Genomic DNA, 24404 nt, shown 5'->3' with positions numbered 1-24404 from the left:
TTGAACATCAGCTGTACCACATCAATGCTCATTTTAAAACCTAATGTCCACTGTGTAAATTGAATATTTTCATGTTTTCTCTCATAGTATATATCTAGGCATGCTCCAGAAAGGTAATTTACTATACTTACTATATATTTATCTACATAAATATCGATTTATATCCATGAAATCTAAAGTTTGGCCATCTATATTCAGATTTAAGGTATCTGTACCTATATTTTTGCTATATATCTTTATATTGAGGCCATTTACTATATTTAGCAATTTATATTGTGTGCAATATCCATTTTTGTATCCCTGGTTGCTAGGCTTCATATGGCAGATCGTGATTGGTCAATTGATGTGTCACTCAAAGCTGAGACTCCACAGAGGCCAGTTACTGCCCTTCTGTATGTGTTTCAGGAAGTTGTAACAGCGAAAGCGGAAAACGAGCAAATTGCCGGCTAATTTGAAAGGAGAAAACTTCTCTGTGGATTATTATCATGTTTGGGACTAAATATTTTTACTGTAGTGGTTCGTCTGGATGTTTGTCAATGTTACCTGACCGTTTTTGTCGGAGCATTATCGTTCTGTGAATCACTGAGACGAAATCTGTGAGTTGCCCCAATGTTGTGTCAATTTTAAAAATGGTTGTTTGACAGCTGTTGCCATATATTGTGCCTCTTGTTGTGATTGAGTGATTGAAAAAGTGGTTTGCATCAATCGGTTTAAAAGGAACTTCGCAACCAAACGGTGTACATTATGACTATGAACGTAAACGTAGCGTCAGTCTGTCAGTACACGGGAAAGAAAATGAACAAGAAACGAAACGATATTACGGCCTGTGAAAGGACCTTCGCAACGGTTTTAACTGACTAGTGGTGTAGCTTGTTCCTACTTAATCTTCTACAAACCTATATTCTGTGAGAGCAGCAAATTAAAGCTCTTTTAATACGAACTCATGAGGGGAATCGTAACTTACCGGGAAACGCTGTGGTTGCCTTCAGCTGGCCGTGCAGTCACATGCCGCGTTCACGTCACATCGGAATTACCAGCCCCCGCTCATAAATAAGGTTGTCATGGACATCCAAGCTGCATCGAAGTCATAAACATGGGGAATTTTTCCAATTATTATCTTCACTCACACATGACTTAAGACAGCATCACTATAGTTACAAGGAGTTATTTGAGGTGCCATTGTTTATGACGTCCCCACACCTGAAAAGAGTCAAGCCATGAGTGACAGGACAGGTTCACTTCAAGGGCAAATCAGATTTCAGCTGGGGCAAGCGTCCCCGTGGCCCCGCCCATGCCATGAAGCTAGAAAAGCAGGTTTGTTTCCACATGTTGATAGATTCAGCCCCTACTGCACTGCTATTTCTAAAGATGTGAGTAATGGCTTTTATCCACTTTGACAAGGCATAAACACCTTTACAGCAGTGGGAACACTCAGTGGCCATCAACAGCAGACTGTGGTTGTACGTGGAAACTCCAATGTGAGTAACTGAATGAATGCTAAACGCTTAAAAATGTAACACTGAGCCAAGTCTTGCCTGCAGAAAAAAAAGACTTATGCTAGATAAAGCAGGATAAAGCAGATTGTAACCTTATTGTCTTACACTCAGCCCCCCAAAATCAAGATTTGTCATCTCTGTAGTCAAAATTTCATTTATAGAGACTGAAACTAGGGCTGCAAATAACAATTTTACTATCAATTGAGGGGCACACAGAAAAAGGTCCGCTCACCGGCTCCAAACATATAGTTACATCTTTTGTCTTGCACCTGAATATTTTGACCTGGATGTGTGCCCACTTGGTCCCTCTTCTGAGGTCTTGTAATTGTGGATATCAAAACCGAAAGGAATTGTCAGATATTTGACAAATGTATTATAAAATATAACCTTTTTGCACCCACTCAGTTTCCAAAGAGAGCACACAGACTCGTCCTTCAAGGCCTCTGGCAGACAGCACTTCAGATGAACTCCTCCTCACCACCTTCAAGGTTTTTGAACAGCACTGTTCTCCACCACACCGCCCAACTCAACCACCTGACCCACACTACAAGGACCCCTGACAGCTAAGGTGAAGCATACATTGGTAGAAGAGATTTTGTGCTGCTCCCATGCATCTAGTTGTCTTCTCTCATACAGCTTTCTGTCTCTGTATCTCTATTTCAGTCTCTCTCAGGCCCAACCACATAATGACAGACCTGCTGTATATTAAAGGACCCTGCCCATGCGTCCTCTCCCTGTCACCTCCCTCTCCACTGGCCTTTATAAGCCTCTCACAAAGGGGGAGCACTACTTTCCAAAGAGGGACCGTGCACAGACATCTGGAAGGCTAGCTGGTTCGGGCATCTCCTGTCTAAACGCTGACCATGGACAACCATTCATACAACTTCCCCTCAGACTGCACCCCGCTCACCAACTGTAAGTCTGCCCGTAAGCCGGCTGGATCCACCGTGGTGAACATGGGCAACAATGGCAAGAATCCTCCCCGGGACTACCTTATCTGGTCGCTGTGCAACACCTTGTACGTTAACTTCTGCTGCCTGGGGTTCATGGCTCTCATCTACTCCATCAAGGTGAGCTCTTTTTTAATTGTTATTATTATTATTATTATTATTATTATTATTATTGTTGTTGTTGTTCATTTTTACTTTTGTGCCACTCTTTACTTGTAAGTTTCAGTTTGGAGCATTTTCATGAAGCATGCAACATCCATGAAATTAACTGAGGTAGAATGAGGCTGCTCTGTTTTATGTTTAAGATAAGATGATTTAAAAGTCTTTTTAAATCCATTTTATCAACTGATGTAATCGAGTAATAATTGGTGAGAAAAGAGAACAATTTTGAAATGGTGCAACCTAATCTGCAACAAGAACACCTCTGTGATGATCAGAGCCTTCTGTAATGCAAGCAGGCAGAAATAGACAAAATGTGGGCCGAGCTGGGGAGGAAAGCTTTAAAACAATGGGCACGTTGTGGTAAATGCCACATTTACAAATGAAGGGCAGATGAATGAACTACAATATAATTTCTAAAAGAACAAGAAGGGCTTAACTATTACTTCTCTGTGAAAGTAAATGTGGCACGGTGGATTTGGAGTGCAGGACTTGTGCAGCAGGTAGAGTGATGCCGTGAAAACAAGGGTGAATGCATCATGTGTTCCACCATGCAAATCCTCTTATCGGCCCAAGTCCGATGACACAGACAGTAGAAAGTTGATGTGTCCTTTACCACAGGAATGGGGCTGTGGAGAAACCAGCACATAAACCAGAGCTAAGCCGTTCTCACTAAAAGGCGACTCAAAGATCCTTGAAAATGGGATGTACAAATTTGCGTTGTACAGCCGGTGAGACTACCTGAACAAAAAGTTTTCTGGAAAAACTCGCCACAAAAGGGTGTGTATACCCTTTAGTTAAGTCGTTCTTTTAAATCTTTCATCTGTCTTCATGGGTTGCAGCTCTGAATCACAGGCCCGGCATTGGCTCAGCACTCAAATTAAAGGCAGTGACTGGCTGCTTGTCTGAGGAGTTAAAAATGGCGTAATTGGCATCTTCCTAATGGGCAAGTACTCATGGGAAATTAGAGAGTGCTGGGGAAAGACTCAGGCTGGCCCGTTCCAAAATACACGGATACGCTTAGAAGCAGCTCAAGGATTTCATATCACTCCGCCCTTGCACAACCTAGAATCTGAGTTCTATGTGGAAAAACTGGGAGTTATGGGACAAGCTGCCATGAACTGGTTGTAAACAAAAACATGAGCGAAGATTAGAAAAAGTTTGCCCTCCTCCTCTCACTATTTACAATATGCATATACACTAATGAAGCATTTTAGTTCTTCACATACATAAATTTAATATTTAGCTCAAGCATCTAGTAGACTCAGAGCTTTTATGTCTTCAGCTGTCCTGAAGCCATTCATAAACTTACTGATTCTGCAATTCTGTATTAGTTAACACTGACTGCATGTGATAAAATGAGAGTTGTGTGTTTGCATGCATCTGTGTAGGCCAGGGACCAGAAGACTCAGGGCAACCTGCAGCTGGCCCAGGAATGCTCAGACAAGGCCAAGTGGTACAACATCCTGGCAGCTGGCTGGAACCTGCTGATTCCCCTTCTGGCTGTCGTCCTGCTCGTCCTCCTGCTCGTGCACCTGGGCTCGTCCCAGGGCTCCTTCGACTTCTTCGGAGAGGACGGCTTCCAGAACTTCATGAAACTGTTCAGCTGGTAGATGGAGGAGAAGGGAGAGAAATGAAGCCCCCCAAAAAACAGATCGGTCTTAAAGTCAACCCATTCACACAAACTCGGAGAGGGTATTTGATTGGATTCAGCAGATGAGGGCTGGCATAGTAGCTCCTTAGAATTTTAGCCAGTATAAGCCAAGCGATAAAGGCCTAAGTGGCCTTTTCTGCATAGAAATCAGGTCCTGTGCTGCATCCTAAAATCTGCTCAGCACTAAAATAATCCTAATTGGAGAGCAAGAAATGTAGCCTTGGTTTGTGTATTACATGAATGTCCTTTGGGATGCACCGATACTAATGCTGGTATCAGATATTCAGCTGAAACAGGATATTCAAACAGTCTCTGAGAGTTGCACACAAACAGCAGTGGATAAAACATAATACTTTTGGACTAGGGAGCTGAAACCAATGCTAAAAGTTTCTGTTGGTCAGTAAAAGCAACACAACGGTTTGCAAACACTTACTGGAATTTATATTGTGAATGCCGTGGAACATTAGTATCAGTGCATCCCTAAATCTAATGTCAGTGTTAGAGGGAGTTCAGCTCACACCTGCCAGTCTCCCAGACACGTTCAGCCGAGATGTGAAGTTGATCGAAGACTGAACAGCCTAAAATGGAAAAGAAGGGAACAAACGGAATTTAGAAAGACTAGCAGCTGAGTCCAGACTGAGAGATTGAGCAAACAGCTCCTCTGGGTCATTTTTGTTGTTATTTATTGTATTTATGTGGAATGGAAGTTTCGACGTCAGCTGAAATCGTCTGTTGTCAGGGTAGAAAGAGGACAAAAGAGCAGAGAGAGCAGAGGACTGAAGTCTGAATGTCACGATGATGACAAGCCACTTGACAAAAGACAATCAACATTCACCTCCCATTGATAGTCACTTATTTTTCTTCTTTCAGCAGTTTTTTAAAAACATTTTATTACTGTTATAACATCTATTTTTTGTCATTATTCATGTATTTTAATTAGTATTTTGTCAAGTATTTTAATTTTACATTTTTTTGCTGACCTCTTGTGAGTGAGCTAAATAAACCTGATACTGATATCTCAGTATTTCATTTAAAAAGAAATCGGCCTTCATTTTTTCCGTCACATAACGCCTTTATTTTGTCATTTATCAAAAGTCTACTGACAATGTTCAAGTCTTTTTCAGATGCCCTCTTAGCTGATGAACACAGACATGAAGAAATGTCCATTCTAACATCTTTTGCGGCTCCACTGCTGCACTTGCGCCCAATTTGAAAGCGCTAAATTTAGGCATCGAAGGTTTGATTCTGGGCCGGGTCTGAGGGAACGGGCAAGGCATGGTTTTTTTCATCCCAGCTGTGAGCCTGCTGCTGTACCAACTATATACAGAACATCCCATTTTAGGAAACTGCAAGTGTGCCCTCAGTAAGTAAGGCAGGGCCGCCCAAACAGACCACTACAGAGGAGACAGCAGCAACGTGGAGGCCTGCAGCGTGACGAAAAGGCTCATTTCCACTCAATCTGCTCTCAGTCTGAGGAATCATCACAGACTAAATGGGACATGTTTTTGATGTTGGATGTATGTTAGCCTTTTGCTGGCTGGGTAGTGTCCCAGGAAACTCTGGCTTGAGCCAATGTATGGGTATTTTTCCAGGTTCTGCTAAACATTTGCTGCACTGCTGGCTCCCACCTTTAAGATCATCATCACAGATGTATGTTGCGCTGTAAAACCACATAATTATATATTAGAATACAATTCAAACCCCAAAGTACAGGTTTCCAAAGACACACTTGCTAAATCCCATAGAAATATGTATAAAATAATGCACCAGACGAGAACAGCTGCAATCTACAGAATCACTTGTGTTTTTACTGACTTAAGGAATGGAACAAGTGAATACAGACAGCATTTAATGATAAATATAGGTTTATCACAAGGCTCCCAAAATATCGTTCCCTGCCAGTAGTGTGTTCAATTGGTGTGCCAACATTGCTGTGCCTCCTTAGTCCTTTAAGTTACCATGTACAGACCATAAAGAAATACGATTTTAGGATTTGAACTACAAGCAAAATTAGCTTTGACGGACACAGCTGGTATTATTTACTCTTACAGTATGAAATGATAAAGACAGGTGCTGGGCAGGTAAATCAAGAAAGATGTGATAGAGAATGAATCAAGTTTGTTCTGTAGCTTCACATCTAAGCTTGTTTGTATATGATGTTTTAAATACACCCACTGAGAAGCCCTTAATCACAACAAAGGCTGAATCTGAATGTCCTACAGAAAACCCTCAAAGGCTCCATGTGTCCTCCTGCTCCCCGTCCCTTGTCTTTGATGACTTGGGTGTCCTGCTCCTTCGGACCTCCCACCCTCTGGACTCCCATCGTATTAGCAGCCTCTCCTTTGCTCGCAACTTTATTTATATGCACCCAAATCACAGCCTCTAGCTTCCAACTTTCTATTTTGCTCCTGTGGTCAGAGAGAAATGCTTACAGATGTCTGAGCCGCGGAGAATTACAGGCTAGCAGCCGTCCCTGCAGAGGGAATGGGGCACTAACTATTCGCTGCTCTTTCTGGGAGCTGTTCACTACAGCTGAGGCCTGGAGGAGCAGGAGGAGGACATGTGGGACGGAGACTTGTTTGAATCAGGTTCAACAAACCTGAACTTTATCATGAAAATGAGTTTTTATTTAGTTCACTTTTGAAACCAAATATAATGCAGCATTTTCTTCTTCCTCTTCTTCTGTCTTCTTCTTTTTTTTTTTTTTTTTTTTTAGAAGTGCTTGTTGTGCAACTAAACCAGCAAAGAGCCAATGTTGGGCCTAAGTGTGAAATGTCTCTTTCCACCTTTTAAGTCTACAGCCCAAGAAAAGCCTACAGCCCCCTAGAGGCTGCAAGCTGTATTGCACCCTACAGTACAGTGTTGGTCACTGTTGCTCTTTGAGCCTTACCAGACATGCCTGTTGCAGCAAGATACTGTTATTCTTTGTGCAGAGCTCACAGTGCACACAAGATGGTGCAGTGGTGCAAGAGGAAAGCTCATGGAGTATCCATAGTGGCAAGGGTTCATCCTCTAAGTGTCAGATTGTGACATTTTCTATGAAGAAAACAGCAAATGTCCTAAATGTGGCACTAGAGGAAAGGTCATTAGGTCACCAAAAATATTGGGATTAATACTCAGGGACGGCAAGAACATCCAACACAAATTTCATGTGAATCTTGTTAGAAAAACCAACCAACCAAAAAACCAAAGTGGACTCATACAGGCATACACAGGCAAACACATGCGTGTGCATACAGGCGTTTGTACACTTAAATGTACTGTGCACACACACCCACAGGCCTACTCACACATGCCAGTGTACACAGAGGGTGCATATACACAGAAACACAGATATTTTAATCCGTCCTGAGGCATTGATTATAGCAAACTGCGTGTCTCTGCCTTAGTTTCGACAGTGTTTCGACATGCTGATAATTACCACAGTGGGTTATTTATGAAACACAGTACATAATTTATATTAGGTAGGTGCTGCCTTCAATATGTCATTTTGTCTAAAACAAGCTAACTGCCACATCAAAGCTAATCATCTTTTGGCTTAACAGTCTGGTTAAGCAGAGCTCCTCAAGCAGAAATTATAAACTTGAAGCTGCATTGGCATGTCTAAACTAGTCCTGCATGACCCGCAGGGACTCAGTTTCACTTTCCAACAAAAGTTGCCTGTGGGGACAAGGGACGCTTGATAAAACATTTTTCCAGCTCTACATTATTCAATTGGAAACAGGTTAAATTACTTTTCTTTATTGTCTGGGTCTGTCTTTTCATTAGATTTTGATCAATCTTATAATAAAAATAATAATAATGAGCTCTATAATTATCTGTATTGTTGGCAAAGCATGTGATTAGGCACTGAATTTTTACCTCAGTGAGAAGGTTTATCAATACATCTACTCATAGTGCCTCATGAAGTAGCAGAAGCTCTTGTGAAATTTGATTTATTCTGATATGTGGTAAAGTAGCTAAACTGGTCTCCGCAGCCTTTGTTCTCACACCATTGTCCCTGTTTCAAGGGCAAGTTAAAGCATTATCCTGCGGAAAAACACTGGCACTACTATCTTTTTTTCTCTTTCGTGGGTAGTTTAGTGTTTCCAGAGCTCTAAATGTTGGGTTAAAGCAGGTTAAAGTGCAAACTGTTTCATAACCAGTTACAGTATAAACTGCAGAGAAACCGAGACATCTCATTTCTTTCTCATAAATTACAGGGCGACAAACATGGAAGTCGAGCATGAAGTCAGTTCATTCTCATCAGATGTAGCTTTATAGTATCAGAGCATATATATAGTATAGCAGCTTTGGTGCTAAATGTGAGCTTGCACAAGACTCCCAGAATCTGGGATTCATTATGTTTGCTTATTATTGTTATTCATTTCAGCAACACTGCTGTGATGCTCTCATTCTAATTAATGACAGTCACATAAAGGCTGCAGAAGTTTCTATGATACATATATTTAGAATAAAAATGAAGATATGTGTATCAAACGTTGTGAGACAGCAGGCTGATTGCCTAAAATTACAAATGGACTGATCACATCACATTTTAAACAACATTATCCTTGTAAGGACCATGTATAATACAAATGAATGCATACATTTAAAAATCAGAAGAATCATCATGATTGTGGCAGTTAGGCTCGTGTCTGCTGAATCTCAGAAACAGTGAACATAGGAAACATGCTCTTATCACATGCTGAAAGCACAACCAAGTGCCACGGAGGCTTCACTGAGAAGCTGTTCCATATGTTAGGTTGCATAACTGCCCTAAATGTTATTACTGCAAATATGTGCCAGTGCCTGTGCAAGAGAAAGAAGCTGATTCAAGGTCCTGAACTGTAAAGAGATCAAATGCCATCTGCAGCAATACATCTACATAAATTCTGTACTTCACTACAAGTTTAGGGTGCTTGTGCTGTTTTATGTGTATTTCTTACTTTGTTCTTCTATTCACTTACATCTCAGAGAAAAAAATACTGAACTTTTTCTCCTCTTCATGTAGTTCATAACTTAGGTTGTAAATTAATTTGCAGATTCAGATTTATAATGCAAAACATTACCAACAAATGCATTATTTATATATTATGTCTTATAGGTTAAGATAAGACTATATTGACCTACAGGGGAAATTCACAAACCACAGCTGGATACGAAGTCATAAAAATTAGCTCCACCTTTAGCAGCTGCAACTTTAAAGTGATGAACCCTTTAATGCATCAGTAATTACAAATCAGTAATATAATATACAGTACAGCACTTTATTCTGAAATGGGCTGTTCTGCATTAGGTGCACTTTTAGTTTTGGTACTTTTAGTATGTTTTGAGGGTAACACTTCTGTACTTTTACTAAAATCTTTAATACTGGACTTTCACTTGTACTAGAGTATTTATTTGTACAATGTAGTATCAATACATTTACTTAAACATCTGAGTATTTCTTAGGAGTTAGGATATAAGGAAAGGGAAGTAAAACTACTAGTTGTGAACAACAAGAAAACATAAAAACAAAGGCATAATCAACTTGAATGTAATTCTTTAGGAATAAGTTCAGTCGGTGTTCAGCTTCAAGCCGGATTCAGCGGTCTGTTTTGTGTTTTCTCTGTTCCCTCCTGCTGACATTTTGCAAGACTGAAACATTCAGTTGGCTAGATGGGACAAAAAATGCAGGAAACTCCCACATGCATCATTGGTCCAAGAAGGAGTACAGAACATTTAGTCAAAAACAGATCTGAACCACACGAGGGAGTAACAAGTCACCCCCCCTTTTTTTTCCCCCCATTGTCTCTTATGCAACTGACTGCACCTTCGCCTAAAGGCATTTGTCCAGGTTTGCAACAAGCACCACTGACTTTGTTTGCTCCTTAAACAGACTCTATGACTGCTACAAATGGAGCTCATCCATAGAGTTGAATCCATGCAGCCAGCATCTCTTATTGGGGGGTTTATGTATGGACTTGTGGCCAAAATGATGACACTTTTTCTTTTCCTAATGTTTGAGATGGAGCAGGCTTGTTTTGGTTATCACAAAGAAAGCCATGCTCATAATGATAATTTCTTGCTGTTTTAATGAGCTGTATAAAGTAGAGCCTAAAATAAAGCAGGAAGTTCTAATCAATGCAGTTGCACTACATTCAGAATATCAAATATCCTAGAGCATTTCTGTTTTACATGATTATCATACAAGTATTTATTTAAGATGAGTGACCTCGAGGTCGTTACCCGTCAGTTCAGCGTATGCTCTCCAAATGTAGGCTACCTCTCATGTTAAACACGGAAGCAGCAGGACGCGAAGTTTGCGCAACGCCTGCAGCCACGACCTTGACACGAAAGACCAGATCTGCGGATCTGTGCGAGGAAAGGCCTCTCCTCCAACACGCCCACCGCGATACAGACACAGGACACCTGGTAGATCTGACTGCGCTGGGCGTTTCCAAACTCTGCTGGGTTAGAAGAGCAAGTTTGGCCGAGGCTCCGTTTGACATCGACACCAGCAGACACCAGCATCACAGCCAAGAGCGACTAACCATCCACCCGAAGGCGCACGAAGCAGGACAGCCAACATGAGCAGGTAAGACCCGGTCTGGCGTCCAATTAAAGAGGATCAGGACAGTCAATTGGCGCAAGTTGCATGTCAGGACAGACTGCTGAAACGAAACCACTTCTCTTCAACTTTTGACTTGCAGGACTGAAAGCAAGAACTTTAGGTCTGCGCGCTTCACGCAAAACACAATGCAGCCTGTTTTAACTAACTTTCAGCATGAAAGCCAACAATGAGGTGATTGTGTCGCTGTTTTTATTTCATGCATGTTTCTAGATTTTTACTTCCTCTTTACTTTTCCTCATACAGTTATTGTTGCAAAAAGGAAGTGAGGGAAGTTGGCAGCCAAGGTGTAGCAGAAAAGTTTTAACCGGGAATAATGTGCATTTTTGCCCCCCCTGCTTTGAGCCACTATCTGTTCATGAGCTCAACAGTCTGCACCAGCAGCAAAGGGTGCTTTTTGCAAAACTGAAAGACCCTGATTGTCTGATATTTCCTTTTCCCCACCCTTTTTTTTCTTTGCTCTGTAGAAAAAGAACGTTTTGTTCTCATGTTCGCATGACTGTTTCATGTGCTGACTTTAACTTTCAAAGTCCAATGACACCAATTGAAGCTCCTTTTTCACTTTTGCACACATGCTTTTTGAAGCAGAGTGATAACAGATATTGCCTCTCTGCTGTACAAATACATAATAGACACAGATCAGTAGCAGACTCTCAATATGAATACCAGAGACACCCCTCTTATGGCTTATGTTAGTCCACTTAAGGAAGAGGGTCTGCAGTAGAATGGCAACTAGGGTGGTGGTCCAAAGCCATGTTTTGTGTTGGTGCTGAAGTTGAGAGAACATTTGACGTGTAACATAAAAGAGTTCATAAGGATTGAATGGAGGCCGATGCTGTTTATTAATCGTCGCATTGAGTGGGAGGTTTCCAATGCAGCACAGAATAAAAACAGCTTGAATGAACTATGAAGTCAAGATTTTCCCCACATGGTTCTTCATGGTCCATGAGGTTCTCAGATTGTAGCTTGACCTCCTGCTGAATATTCACTTAGCAGCACCTTAACTATGGTGGCATAGCTACAGTCTCAGTTTAAAGCAATAGTTCTACTTATTCACCTTTTGGAAAGAGTTGGATGAGGACATTAATGCCACTCTCACATCTGGATGGTAAATATGTAGCTGGAGCCAGCAAGTTAGCTTAGCTTAGCATGAAGACCATATGGTTAGTGTGGTTCGATCTACACCTACCTACCAGCATCTCTAAAGACCAATAATCAACATGTAGTATCTTGTTTGTATAATCTGCATGAAAACCAAAGTGTAAAAATTTTTACACTTTAATGGAGGAATATATGAATATTTCTTTTGCGAGGACCTGCCATCACCAGGCAACCAGCAGAGACTCCAGGAGGTTACCACCAAGAAAAAAATGGAAACAGTAAAACAGCAATATTTTGTTACTACATTTTCTTTTTTTGTGCAGATTAAAGAAACAAGCTATATTGTGCTGATTATTGAGCTTTAGAGGTGTTCATGGAGGCTAGCTGTTTCCCCGTGCTTTAGGGTGCAGATGTGCCTGGTGTTCAGAGCGACATGGAGCTCGGCTTGAGACGTGAGCTCCCCAGAAAGCCTCATCTGAAATAGAGAGACAGAGCTCTAAAATATTGTGATCCTGAAGGGTTCTAACACCATTTCCTGAAATACGATAAAGGCACTTGTCCATGTGCATGTTTAACCGTGCAGAGTAATTTCTGTCTAATTAACACATTTTTTCTGTTTCTTTGTCTCCAGCCTGACTTTTCTCTGTATAAATAGAAATGTATTGATAGTATTTGTTTCGACATAGGTGTGCGCATGTGTCCCCTGCGCTCCTCTGAAGAATAGCCTCAGAAAGCCACAGTGTAAGGCAAATGGATGTGTCAGGTTTGCTGGATTAAATCTGAAGCACGCAGATTTTTGGTCGCAGTGAGTGATGGAGGAGGAGGAGTTGGGGTCAGTGAGCTCAGGGTGGACACATTGTCCTTTTTCAGTACTTGTTGGTGCTGTAACATGATCCATGCAGGTTTCCATAATGAATAACAGCTGGAGAACAACTTTCACAAGTTGTTGGTGAGGATGGACTTAAACGTTAGAAGGGTTGATGTCTCAAAGTTGGATAGTGGATCCTTCAGTTTGGGCAGTTGCTTCAGTTTAAGTTAGTGGAAAGGAGATCATTTCCCAAATGCTCAGATCCCAACTCTGGTGCAGCAGATGACTGGAGGGGAACTGAGAAACATCCTTTCAGCAGGCAGAGGCAGCTCGCCCACAGCCTGCATCTGGAACCAATCATGGCGCATTCCAAGAGGAACAACATTATATAACCACCGAATACCTCAAGGTACTATGAAGGAAGAAAGAGCGGGGTTAGGGTCAGGAGTACAGATCGAGAGGGACGATGGAGGTGGAAGTAGAATGGCATGTGTTCAGCATTGCAGGCAAGAAAAGATGTTTCGTCACACTCAGACGTAACATGTGCTGAACAACTTCTGGAAAAAGTATTTTTGAAACACACTTTGCACTTTTTGATGATTTTATCGCTGACATGGAGAATGAATTCACAGAGAATACAAGTCTTGGTTGTCTGTGATGTAACACTAACCCCTCCTAGAAAAGAGCTCTGTTCTTTATCATAGATGTCACTGTTTGTCACTGCGATCTGATCTCAGAAGTTGTTTGGTGGAGTAACTGAAGTGTTTAAATATCTGCAAATCCTCCTTAAACATCTTTACATTTTCAGCAGATTCTCCCCCAATCGTCACAGTGGTGACGTAACTGTTTGCATCTGATACTGATTGAGGGATCATGTGCTGTTTGTTTAGTCGAGCATGTGACAGCTTAGTTTCTCTTTGGCCAGATGGGTTGGAATTTGGAGTAATTATTAATTAGTTTAGTTTCTTTTTCTCCCCAAAAAGTTTGATCTTAGAATTAAAGGCGTAATAATGTGCCCACATTTCACACTGTTAAACACACTGTGTGATTATTGCAGCTCTGTGAGGGTTTTCATGCACGTGACATAAACTGTGACAGAAACAGACACACTGTACACACTGTTTATCACATGGCTCTGTGGAGAGAGACGATTTTTCCGGTACATGATGTCCTTCCAGTTTTAGCATTCATCATCATTGTTTGTGAGGTAAACAGAAAGGTTACAGTTTTGTTTTCACTGGCTTGTAGGAACAACTTAATGAAACACCAGCTGAGCTTCACGGTCATGACCTATGCATTGTTTGTTATGCAGTCACTGTTGCAAAGATGGACTTCAGACTTTGAATTGGCACAAAAATTGGTCACCTGTGCAGGACTTTGGGGTAGGACATGATTGGACGGCATTGCACTAGTTTTGGGTTGCCTGTGCTTTTTATACCACAAGTCAGACTGTCTCTTCTGTTCTCATGTGAGAAACAGAACATCAGCCAAAAATCAATCGTGTTGTGTTGTGAAAAAAAGAGCAGATTTGAGGATGTAATCGTCCGATTACAAACTTTTCTCCTCTGCAGATGTCTGGTTACCAAGGCGGAGGTGCAAGGCTTCATCGAGAGGTGTATGATAGCCGTGGGCACCAAGCCACTTCATGCCCGCAGCCTGGCGGAGGTGCTGGTGGAGGGGGACCACAGAGGCCACTACAGTCATGGACTCAACAGGATGGGTGAGTTGGGCCCTGGGAGTCCATCGCTTTGTCTGCATGATTGTTTTTTTCCCCCACTTCACACTCATCCGCTAGCCTTCAGCTCCTTCACTGGGATGTTTTTGTGTGCGTATTTAAATATGCTTTGTGCTCGCTGTCTCTGTACTTTTTCGACAGAAATGTATGTAAAGGACATCCAGTCAGGAATCTGTGCCAAGGACGGTGAGCCGGTGGTGGAGAAGGAGAGTGCTGCCACAGCACTAGTGGATGGGAAGAACCTCCTGGGTCCTGTGGTGGGAAACTTCTGCATGAATCTGGCCATTCAGAAGGCCAAAGAAGCTGGCATCGGCTGGGTAGTGGCACACGGTGAGGCCCGTTTTTTTCCTGTCATCTCTTTAAATAAGACAATAAAATGCATTGCTGTTGCTATTCAAATGCTTATAATGTGTATGCCACTTTTCTTTCTTAGGTTCCAACCATTACGGTATTGCTGGACACTACGCATTGCTGGCTCTGAAGGAAAACATGATTGTGAGTGAAAGGTTTATCTACCTGGCAGCTCATTTTAATTAAATGCACAATTACTGACAGATTAAAAAAAAAAAATTTTAACTGTAAATGTGATTTGAACTAAACGTCGTATTTAGTAATGCAGGTGAATGTGCTGTTTACCTCATTGGTTTTAATTGTATATCTAATACTAATCTGACCACCACAGGGCATGTCATTTACCAACACGTCTCCACTGGTGGTTCCCACACGTGGTAAAGAGGTACATTTCTGAATTGTTCTGCAGAATAAAATGTGTTTTGTGCTATAATCGACTTCTGTGCCTCAAACACTGTGAACCTGCTGTTTGTAGTGCACTCTGGGCACCAACCCCATCAGTGTGGCTGCACCTGCTAAGGACGGAGACAGCTTTGTTCTGGACATGGCCACGTCAGCGGTAGCACTTGGAAAGGTGAGAACATATACTGATAAGTGGTGATCGACCTGGGATGTTTACTTCGACGCCATATTGTTTGTCCAATGAGCGCAGACCTCGTGATCACTGAATGAATGAGCAATTGAGCTCACTTGGGGTTGCAGTAATTTATTAAAATACTTAGTTTACATGCAATTTTATTATTTTTTAGTATAATGTGCACTTGTGAAGTAGTTTGTAACTGTGGTTTTGAAAAGCTGTATGCTTAAAAAGTCCACTTATGTGCTTACTGAGTAATGTGTCAATGTTTTATGTGCACAGGTGGAGCTCCATGACCGACGTGGAGACTCTATCCCTGAGGGCTGGGGCTGTGACGACATGGGCAAGCTGACCCCAGACCCTAAGAAAGTTCTGGCTGGAGGCGGACTGGTTCCCATTGGCGGCAGTGAAGCCACAGGTCAGAAACCAGCTGATAAAAGTCTGCCTACGTTTGTGTTTTTCTTGTTGCTGCTTGAGCTGCTAGCACCGGACAAAATAAGATTGTTCCAAAGTGTCAGCTTGTCTGGAATAATTCATCGAGATGAAGCTAAACAATGACGTAGAAACTCAGTGATAGCAAGCGTCTGTGTGATTTGGCCTTCATGGTGGACATTAAGTACCTCCCAGAGCTGAACCCCGAGCTCCAGCCAGCTTCTCAGCTCTCTGCTTTCAAACGTGAAGTCATTCGAAGTGAAATTAAAGCTGTGGCATCTGGAAAAGAGGAAACTGCATTTTCCCGGTCTGCAAGAACGAAGCCTGCTGCGACATCTGAGCTGCTGAGTGTCAAACCTCCTTCAGGCACAGGGAAACAAAGGGAACTGAACATATTTACTAAGCTGTTTGATGTGGAACTATCTGGCCAAGGGTGCCACCAAAGGGGAAACATGCATAATAAGCTGCTCAGGTGATGCCTAATGAAAAATGGCCCTCAACAGGCATTTTGCTCACATTCAATGGACTCTATCTTCACATGCACTTTATGTAACAGTTAAGGAGTTGTACAGTTTTCTTACTGTCAGTTCGTTCGTTCAGTCCTGAACAGTCTGCGATGATGCACCATGTGGGAGGGCTCCGTATTGATTCTGATATGATATGATGATGATTATGATGAAGTACATGTGTTGCACTCATCCTCTCTACATGAAACAGCTGACGTTTGTGTTGTAATGTCTGTGCCCTCAGGAGGATACAAAGGCTATGGTCTGGGAATGATGGTAGAGGTGTTCTGTGGTATCTTGGCTGGTGCCCACTACAGCAAATATATCCGCACGTGGAAAGTCACAGACCGCGTTGCCAACCTGGTATGGTTTTTTTGTTTTCCCTTGATTTATGTTGTGTTTTAAAGAGGACATACTAACCCCATTTAAAAAAGATGCTTCCCTCAGGTGTCTTCATAGTAGTTGTAGCGGTTAGCCAGATGGTGTGCTAAACTTCTATAAAATGGAACAGACTAAGAAAATGACTTACCCGTAACTCACCACTACTAAAAACTGAATTAGAAAATAAACTAAACTTAATTGCACACATTCATAAAATGTTGTGTGGAGCCACATTTATCTGTGTTTAATGTGGACAGAGCTTTTGCAGCTTTGCAGTTGCATTACTTCAGACATCATCAGAGAGGTTCACTCAAAAACTGGCTGCTACCAGTTAAAGGAAAAGCTGCTGGTTTCATCATTTCCATATGTTATGTTCCCCTGGTCTAAATGACTAAACCACTATGAGCTGGAGCTTGTGACTGAGCAGTTACCCTAAACAAGCAGCTGACCTCTGGAATTATTAACAAGTTAACTAAGCAGCAGCGTGATTTCAGTAGAAGTTCCCATACTGATGATAAATACAATTCTTGACTAGATAATGCACAAGTGAGGTTGCCTTATAATGAAGTGATGATTAGCTGGACACAAACAAAGCAGGTGATTGATGAGTTATCAGTCAAACGCAGCAAAGGGGCAAGAAAAAGACTAGTTTTACATCATATACAGTCTTTGACTTTTGACTTTAAAAGATAAGCACAATCAATGACGCCATATTAAGTCTACACCACTGTTGCCCATACTGTTTGCACTGGGTGTGTTCACCGTGTCGTCGTCACCTGCTTTGTGTTTTCAGGGTCAATGTTTTGTGGCGATCAACCCAGAGAACTTTGCTCCCGGATTCGTCGACAGGATGTCAGACCTGCTGTCCATTCATAGAGGAATGGACCCCGTGAGTAGATCCTACTCCTGCAGTGTTGATATGCAGACTAACTGGGGCAAATATGTACATGATGTCCGATGATTGCAACCCCCTGAGTCTTGTAATTATCAAAGAAATTTAAATAAAGCAAGTGAATCGCTCTGAGCTTTCTTTGCCGTTTGTCGTAGGCTGACCCCGACAGTCCTGTCTTGGCTGCTGGAGATCCTGAGAGGATGAACATAAAGAAGTGTGATGAACTGGGCGGGATACCCTACCACATCAATGTTGTCAACTACATGGTAAGAGCTGCAAGAAAAAGAACTAACTGGCTCCAAATTGGCTGAAAAGTGATGCTTTTCTCATTGTAGTCCAAAATACGGTTATATTGATAAGTTTATTGATGTTCTCTTTTACGCTCTCCAATCTCATAGCACTCGTTCTTGAGAAAATGAAGGAGCAGATGTGATGCGATCAAACTATCTTTGATATTAAGCTGACTTGGCTCCATTTTTGCATTTTATTTCCGCAGAACGAATGTGCTAAGAAAATCGGTGTCAGCCCGCTGCTGCCATGTGACAAAATCATCTCCAGTTAGTCGGTTCAATCAAGATGTTCGGCATTGAAATGGCACTTGACGTTCACGTTGTGCAGCTGAGGAATGCAGCCCTGTTTATGCACATTGTACATGCTGACAATCATTTGTTCATATACTTTTTAGGTATTTCATTTGTTTTAACCTTTGTGGGAGTTTTAATGAAGAAACATTTGTTTTTTTGTCTCAAGATGGTGAATCTAAAATCTGTGACAGTGAAATGTGCACATTCTTTGTCAGCTCATTCACATCCAGCAATCAGCCGTAACGCTACGACTCACAACATCTGAGTGTGAGAGTTACTGTTGAGAGATGAGCTGAAGTTTTTGTGGTCTGTTATCATTTTTTGACAGTTGGGTCATTCTGGCAGTGAGCCGTCCAGCTACGATGCAGTGCAGTTTTGTAACTGTGCAGTAATCGCTACAGTATTAAGCACAAAAATATGTGTTTTTAATGCTGATAAGCATTATTTTGATTATTTTGACAATTGACCATAAGAATGTTCTAGTTTTATAAAGGTCAAATCCTCTTTTTACTGCAAGGTTATCATTACAAATGGCATTCTTATGTGTCTTATTCAATAAAAGCCATATGAACCTAAACGTGTGTCTCTGATTTTTGTTATACACAAATGTCCCACGTGATCGGATATTTTACGGATATTCATCAGGTATTATGCGCAATTTATTTTTTCATGATTAGAATTTACCTTCATGCTAAAACAAAAACCCTCATGTATTTCAACCACCAGGCGGCGCTGTAAGTTTAAACATTTTGACTGCAGTGTGACACTTGATGGTAGAATGTGCCATTAAGGAAATAAATCCCAACTCAAAATATCCTATAAATGGAGATCAGAGGCAACAAAAACGAGCAGAAATAAGCAGCTAAAAATCAAAATGCTCATTTTGTACTTTAATCTTCTGTTTATTGCCAAATAAAACTAAAGTGTATGTCACATGTTTTAAATGTGCCTTTATTTGTAAATGTTGGCTTTCAGTTAACTGTTACTGTTACTTTATGTTCAGATGAAGGTTGTAGTACAAAAGTAATTGCACTTTACTTGAATATAAAGATGGAGCTGGTGTATTACAGTAAAATATCCTCTGACCTCATGTTAAATTCAAACTGCATTGTAGCTTGCATGTATGATTTTTCACCACTAGGTGGAGACACAGTCTGAGTAAACTCATAGATCCCCTTATGACTTTTAAGGCACATTTCATCTATTCTATGATATTGATATTGTTTGTTCGGTGGCTTTATCAAGACAGTTTACATTTTATTTTAACATTTGTCTCATATTAAAAAAAAATACTAAGTTAATCAGTTTAGTGTCAGTGTTGTTTAGTATGCAGTTATTCCACAATGATCTCTACTGACATAGTTGCATAAAAAAAACAACAATAAGGTGAGTGAATAATGAAACCTTGTTGACCAGTCATGAGCAAATACGATAGAATGCATAAGAAAATAAGAAGAAAGTACATGAATTAATACAGAAATGAGCAAGCAAGCACACTGTGGTAAATATTCATAACTGCTTAGGGGCCGTCATGATTATATCAACACATTTAGTGAAATTTCTGATATTCTTGGTATGGAACAAACTTAATAGATAATGATACTCATCACTTTCATCTCTTGTCCAAATAAATAAATAAATGTCTCTTCTTTAAATATTGTAGCTCATCACCACCACGTCTATATTTAGACAGATTAGTTCTGTGCACACACCGACTCCTTTTCGATTTTTTAATATCTGATGAGTGTGAGTGAAATAACCAACTGTGTGTCCTGTGTGTGTGTTTTTGCGTTTTGTGTGTGTGTCTTCCCATGTGTTGTGCATTTGTGTGTGTGTCTTCTCTTGTGCTGTTGCTACACTCAGTCAGTCAGTCAGTTGGCGATTTTCAATATTACGTTTTTATTTGTAAACTGCCTGCGCGGCCTTCTTGCAAAAGTTTTCTTCTTCATGGTTAAGCTTTTTATGTTTTCACTCAAGTAGCACGTCAGTACTGGAAGTGATTGAAGGAAAGGCCTCCTTCAGGGCCACAAGGGAGAAGGGGGACAGGGCAGTGACAGATGCCCAGTTTGGGACCTTAATCTCCCATGCCAAAAGTCCTGGCACTGGGCCCCGGACCCTGGATGTCCCGTTAACACTCGGCCGGCTGCAGACAAAAGAAGAGAAATCAACAAATCAATGGGTTTTCAGCCCCACTCTTGGAGGGGAAAGGAGGTGGAGGGGGGAGTACGGGAGCGCTGGCCTTGGCCAGATCTGCTAGTGGGTATGAAGGGGATGCGTGGAGATTAGGTTTGATCTGAGGGGGATGGAGGCTGTGAGCTGGGTGGAGGGCTCCGCCGAGTCCAAGGATTAAGGGGCCGATTCAAACACTCGTTATAGGGGGCAGACTCGGAGGTGTGTGTGCATGGATGGGTAGATGGATTTTGGGGGTCTAATCTGTCCTGGCCTTGGCCTTGTGCCCTTGTGTGGATTAGACGGGGCCCCAAAGAGCCCAGAGAGCAGGGCCGCTGGCTAGGATTAGGCAGATTCAAACAGGTGTTTTCTTTTGTGGTGCTGAGGGGGGATCTGTCCATCACTCACTGAACGAGCAAATCATGAAGTGACCAACTATTACTGATGAGGCGAGTGGAGCCAAAAGGGCATGGCTTGTGTGTGTGTGTGTGTGTGTGTGTGTGTTGGTCAGTGTTTGTTTTTGGACTTGTAGACACTACTGGCTTTGGCTGCTAATGAGGGTGTGGTGGTGTGAAACAGGAAGGTCAAATCAGTTGAGGGGAAAAGGAGAATTGTCACTAAAACGGTGCTAACCACTGAGATCGCCGCTGACAAACTCTGTTTTCAGAAGCTGACATCGTAATGCAGCTGATCAGTTGTCGTGGCTGTGAAGCTGCAGGGATCCACTGTGGAGAAGATTAGAGTAGCTGCTGCTGGAGAGCCCTGGAGAACACTTTCACCACGTAGGAGGATCAGATCAGAAGAGCTTAGAGGTGACTGAGCTTGTCACGAACCTCTTTTGCTAAGAATCAGAAACAGAGAGTAGCGCTGTAGTTTAACACTGCTGGCGGGATGACTGCGAGGCTATAAAGTGTATAACACATTACTGTCAATAATAATAGCACATATATTCCTGTTCAAGTCTAGATTCCTGAAAGCATTTTATTTTGTACAATATGCACACAACCCCTAAAACAACTGAGGTCAATGGAATTTCATTTGTTGTGCTCAAAGTATTAAAAAAGACATTTGATATTTAACATGTACATTCTTCAACACAAGTACTTGTACATTCTAAATTTCTTTGTATATATTGTTTATTGGTTATTTGGACTTCTTTACTTTACTTGTGTTTTGTTTATTTCTTTGTCTGTTTTGTCCTTGTTGAGCTGTGCATCCTTTTATTCCCCTATGAAATGTTCAAACCAGACTAAACTTCCTTGTATGTGCTCACATGCTTGACCAAGAAGGCTGATTCTGGTTCAGATTTTTCTGATCACAGTGTTCACAGTGAGGTCTGTGGATTTGGGGGAATGGACGTCAAAGGACAGAATCCAACTCGACTCAATGGAGGTAGAAGTAACACACAGAGCTGTTTTAAAATCATATAGTGATGTGTCACCGGATGAAGAAAAGGTATTTTTGGAAATCAATACAACTTTATGGTCCACCTTAGTGGAAATCTGACTACATCTCAGCCATCAAACGTGTTCTAACATTAATTGATGGACAATAACAAAACAAAAACTAAACAATTGGGGGCTGCTGGTGTTATCTACACCACTGTTTCTCAAGCCTGGTCCTGGAGTACCACTGCCCTGCATGTTTTAGATGTATCCCTGCTCCAGCACACCTGATTCAAATGAATGGCTCGTTATCAGGCCTCAGCAGAGCCCAGTAACGAGCTGAGCATTTGAATCAGGTGTGCTGGAGCACGGAAAGTGCTAGCTAGCTACACAGTTACACCTGTTGACAGTTAATTCTCCCCTTGAGGAACAGCTACTTTTTCTGTCGGTTTCTCCCGAACAACTTGTGATTGTGAGAAAACGGTAGCTGCTATCAAAAAACCAATTAGACTGTGAGAAGCGTAGACGTCTGGGCCAGATGTACGTGTATTTGGGGTTGAGATATGTTTTAGAAAAATTAGTAAATGGTCGGTTTAAAAAGACAGACTGCGGCAGGCTGCGAGACACGAAACGGGAGATTGTATTTGTTTACATGGAGCAGCAGAGCAGAGCAACTGGTGCAAAATCCCTCTTTATTTAAATTTGGTGGGGGCTAACCCTTTAAAATTGAAATCAGAGGGGAGAAGAAACATTTGTCTACAAAAGGATCCAAAAATTATCTGTCTCCTATTCAGCATTTGGAGTAAAAGCAATTTTAAAAAAGTAATTCAGGTGATTTCTCACTGCTTCTCGCACTCTGATGACATCACCCACTCTAGGGGCAGAAATTCTGAGCATTTTTGAGAAACTTTATGGTCTATAGATGTTCAGGGATAAGGCGTAAGAGATATCAAAAAGTGAGCCGAGGTTTATTTTGAGCCGACAAAATTATCTACGTTCTAAAGTTTGAATGAAGTCTCTAGGAGAAAGTATGGCGAGGCAGCGGAAACTTGAAAAAGGCTGAAATTTGAGGAAATTTCCCATTCATTTCTTATGGGAAATTTTTAGCAGTTTTTTGCGAATAACTTTGCGACAGGATATTAACGAATCCTGTCATAAGTACATAGCACACCATTCCCGATCGAGCCGCACGTTTTGATATATAGTTTGCGAGGGTTTTCTCAAAGCTGCGGGACTAGTTAGGTGCCAAAATTCTGGCGGAATATGAAAAATAAGAAGAAAAATCGCGAGAGATTACAATAGTAATCTGTCCCCTTATAATAACATCAGGCGTGACTGTCATGTATTCAATATAAATGCTATACAGTGAGGTTTTACACAAAAGCTTTACGAATTACAATGAATATAAGAAAAAAAAAAACGGTTGCGATTGCAGTGGGAGTGGCCTCATATTTTCAGTTAATGCTACTAACCATCACTTGTCAGGGGAGGCGTGTATTATGTATTAATGACGGACAGAAGGGAGGAGTGGAGGGATGGAGAGAGTAGGAGGAGAGCTAGAAAGGCTCTGCTGCTCTCCTGCTGGGTCTTTAATGAAGTGGAGCGACTTCCTGGTTTGTTCCTCCCAGCTGTTGTCCCCACAAAGCCAAGATATTTGGCCTTGGCCCTTTGTCCTCCTCGCGCTGCCATACCTCCAAATGTCCGAGCGAACACGTTAAAAAGAAAAGCAAAGCATCTGGTGTCTTGTTCTCTCCAACTGCTCGGGAATGCAAACGTCTCTCCATCTGTTGCCCTCCTCGCTAGGGTTTGGGATTGGCGGTGATCATGCTGGGCAAAAATCAAAATGCCATGCAGATTTTGGGAAATTAACCAAAGAAAAGATATTGGGATACTGGAATATTGCATAAAAGCATCTGGCTGAACAGTCATACAGTGAATTTTGTGAGGAGGGTAGAGCTACTTACACTGCTGAAACAAACAGTGTGAAACAGGCAGAGGATGGCACCAAACACCCTCTTTTCCTCCTCTCTTTTCTCATCTGGATCACTTTGTGGTGGCGAGCGGATTTCATTTCCTCTGTGTGGCTTGCACACCTCTGGATGACATGGCCACCAGCTCCCAACTCTTACACCCACACGTCAACAGACAGCTGAGGTGTTGGATGTCCTTTGTCTGCCTGTGAGGTCCTAATGACACTTAAACAGTTGTCCCCATGTTTCAACCTGGGATAATCCTGGGTCCATTGAATTCTGTCACTTTCTCTTTATTTCCTGTCATCACCTTCATTTACTGGAGCACTAGATATTTGACGGAGGAATTTGTGCCTTCACTCTCTCTTTTTAACCAATTAAAAGGAATTTGTTATTTTTTTTCCTGTTTCTTCGTTGTGTGTATGTTGCATTTTAACATCAATGCATCAATGCATCATTAGCACAGTTTACTGACTTTACAGACTGTCTTTAATACCTGCACCATGCTGCAATGCAAAACCTTTTTTAGAAATAATAACATAACGAGAATAAATAAATTTTATATATTGTCTTTCATAAGATAAGATAAGATAAGATAAGATAAGATATAAGATATAATCAACTTTATTAATCCCCATCTAGGGGAATTTGGTGTACTAAAA

The 24404-nt window shown here is 41.5% G+C and overlaps 2 protein-coding genes across 3 annotated transcripts; both read left to right on the top strand.

The window, feature by feature from the left end:
- The first annotated feature begins 471 nt into the window (after positions 1-471).
- On the top strand, positions 472-5236 carry LOC121608029 (interferon-induced transmembrane protein 5-like). Of its 2 annotated transcripts, none has more exons than XM_041939127.1 (4): positions 472-596; positions 1902-2064; positions 2160-2566; positions 3997-5236. In XM_041939127.1, exons 3-4 carry the CDS (start codon positions 2360-2362, stop codon positions 4216-4218), a joined length of 429 nt encoding a protein of 142 aa, XP_041795061.1. In that variant the 5' UTR covers positions 472-596; positions 1902-2064; positions 2160-2359; the 3' UTR covers positions 4219-5236. The 2 variants fall into 2 exon arrangements, with proteins under 2 accessions (XP_041795061.1, XP_041795060.1); XM_041939126.1 differs by lacking the exon at positions 472-596 and adding an exon at positions 1355-1478.
- Positions 5237-10657: 5421 nt separating this feature from the next.
- LOC121608027 (uncharacterized oxidoreductase YjmC-like) lies at positions 10658-18795 on the top strand. Its single transcript, XM_041939125.1, has 11 exons — positions 10658-10818; positions 14332-14480; positions 14637-14825; positions 14929-14990; positions 15178-15231; positions 15322-15420; positions 15706-15841; positions 16606-16724; positions 17536-17631; positions 17790-17900; positions 18131-18795. Exons 1-11 carry the CDS (start codon positions 10811-10813, stop codon positions 18194-18196), a joined length of 1089 nt encoding a protein of 362 aa, XP_041795059.1. The 5' UTR covers positions 10658-10810; the 3' UTR covers positions 18197-18795.
- Positions 18796-24404: the final 5609 nt, after the last annotated feature.

Source organism: Chelmon rostratus, chromosome 6 (genome assembly GCF_017976325.1).
Source record: "Chelmon rostratus isolate fCheRos1 chromosome 6, fCheRos1.pri, whole genome shotgun sequence".
NCBI lineage: Eukaryota > Metazoa > Chordata > Actinopteri > Chaetodontiformes > Chaetodontidae > Chelmon > Chelmon rostratus.
This window is presented reverse-complemented; position numbering and strand designations above follow the sequence as displayed.

What these genes read in the sequence shown, in the direction of transcription:
- LOC121608027 (XM_041939125.1), top strand. An exon ending in CGGCTGGGTAGTGGCACACG is followed by an intron (nt 14,826 to 14,928) that starts GTGAGGCCCGTT and finishes TTTCTTTCTTAG; the next exon opens with GTTCCAACCATTACGGTATT. An exon ending in CAGACCGCGTTGCCAACCTG is followed by an intron (nt 16,725 to 17,535) that starts GTATGGTTTTTT and finishes TTGTGTTTTCAG; the next exon opens with GGTCAATGTTTTGTGGCGAT.
- LOC121608029 (XM_041939127.1), top strand. Translation starts at nt 2,360, where the DNA reads ATGGACAACCATTCATACAACTTCCCCTCAGACTGCACCCCGCTCACC. An exon ending in CTCTCATCTACTCCATCAAG is followed by an intron (nt 2,567 to 3,996) that starts GTGAGCTCTTTT and finishes GCATCTGTGTAG; the next exon opens with GCCAGGGACCAGAAGACTCA.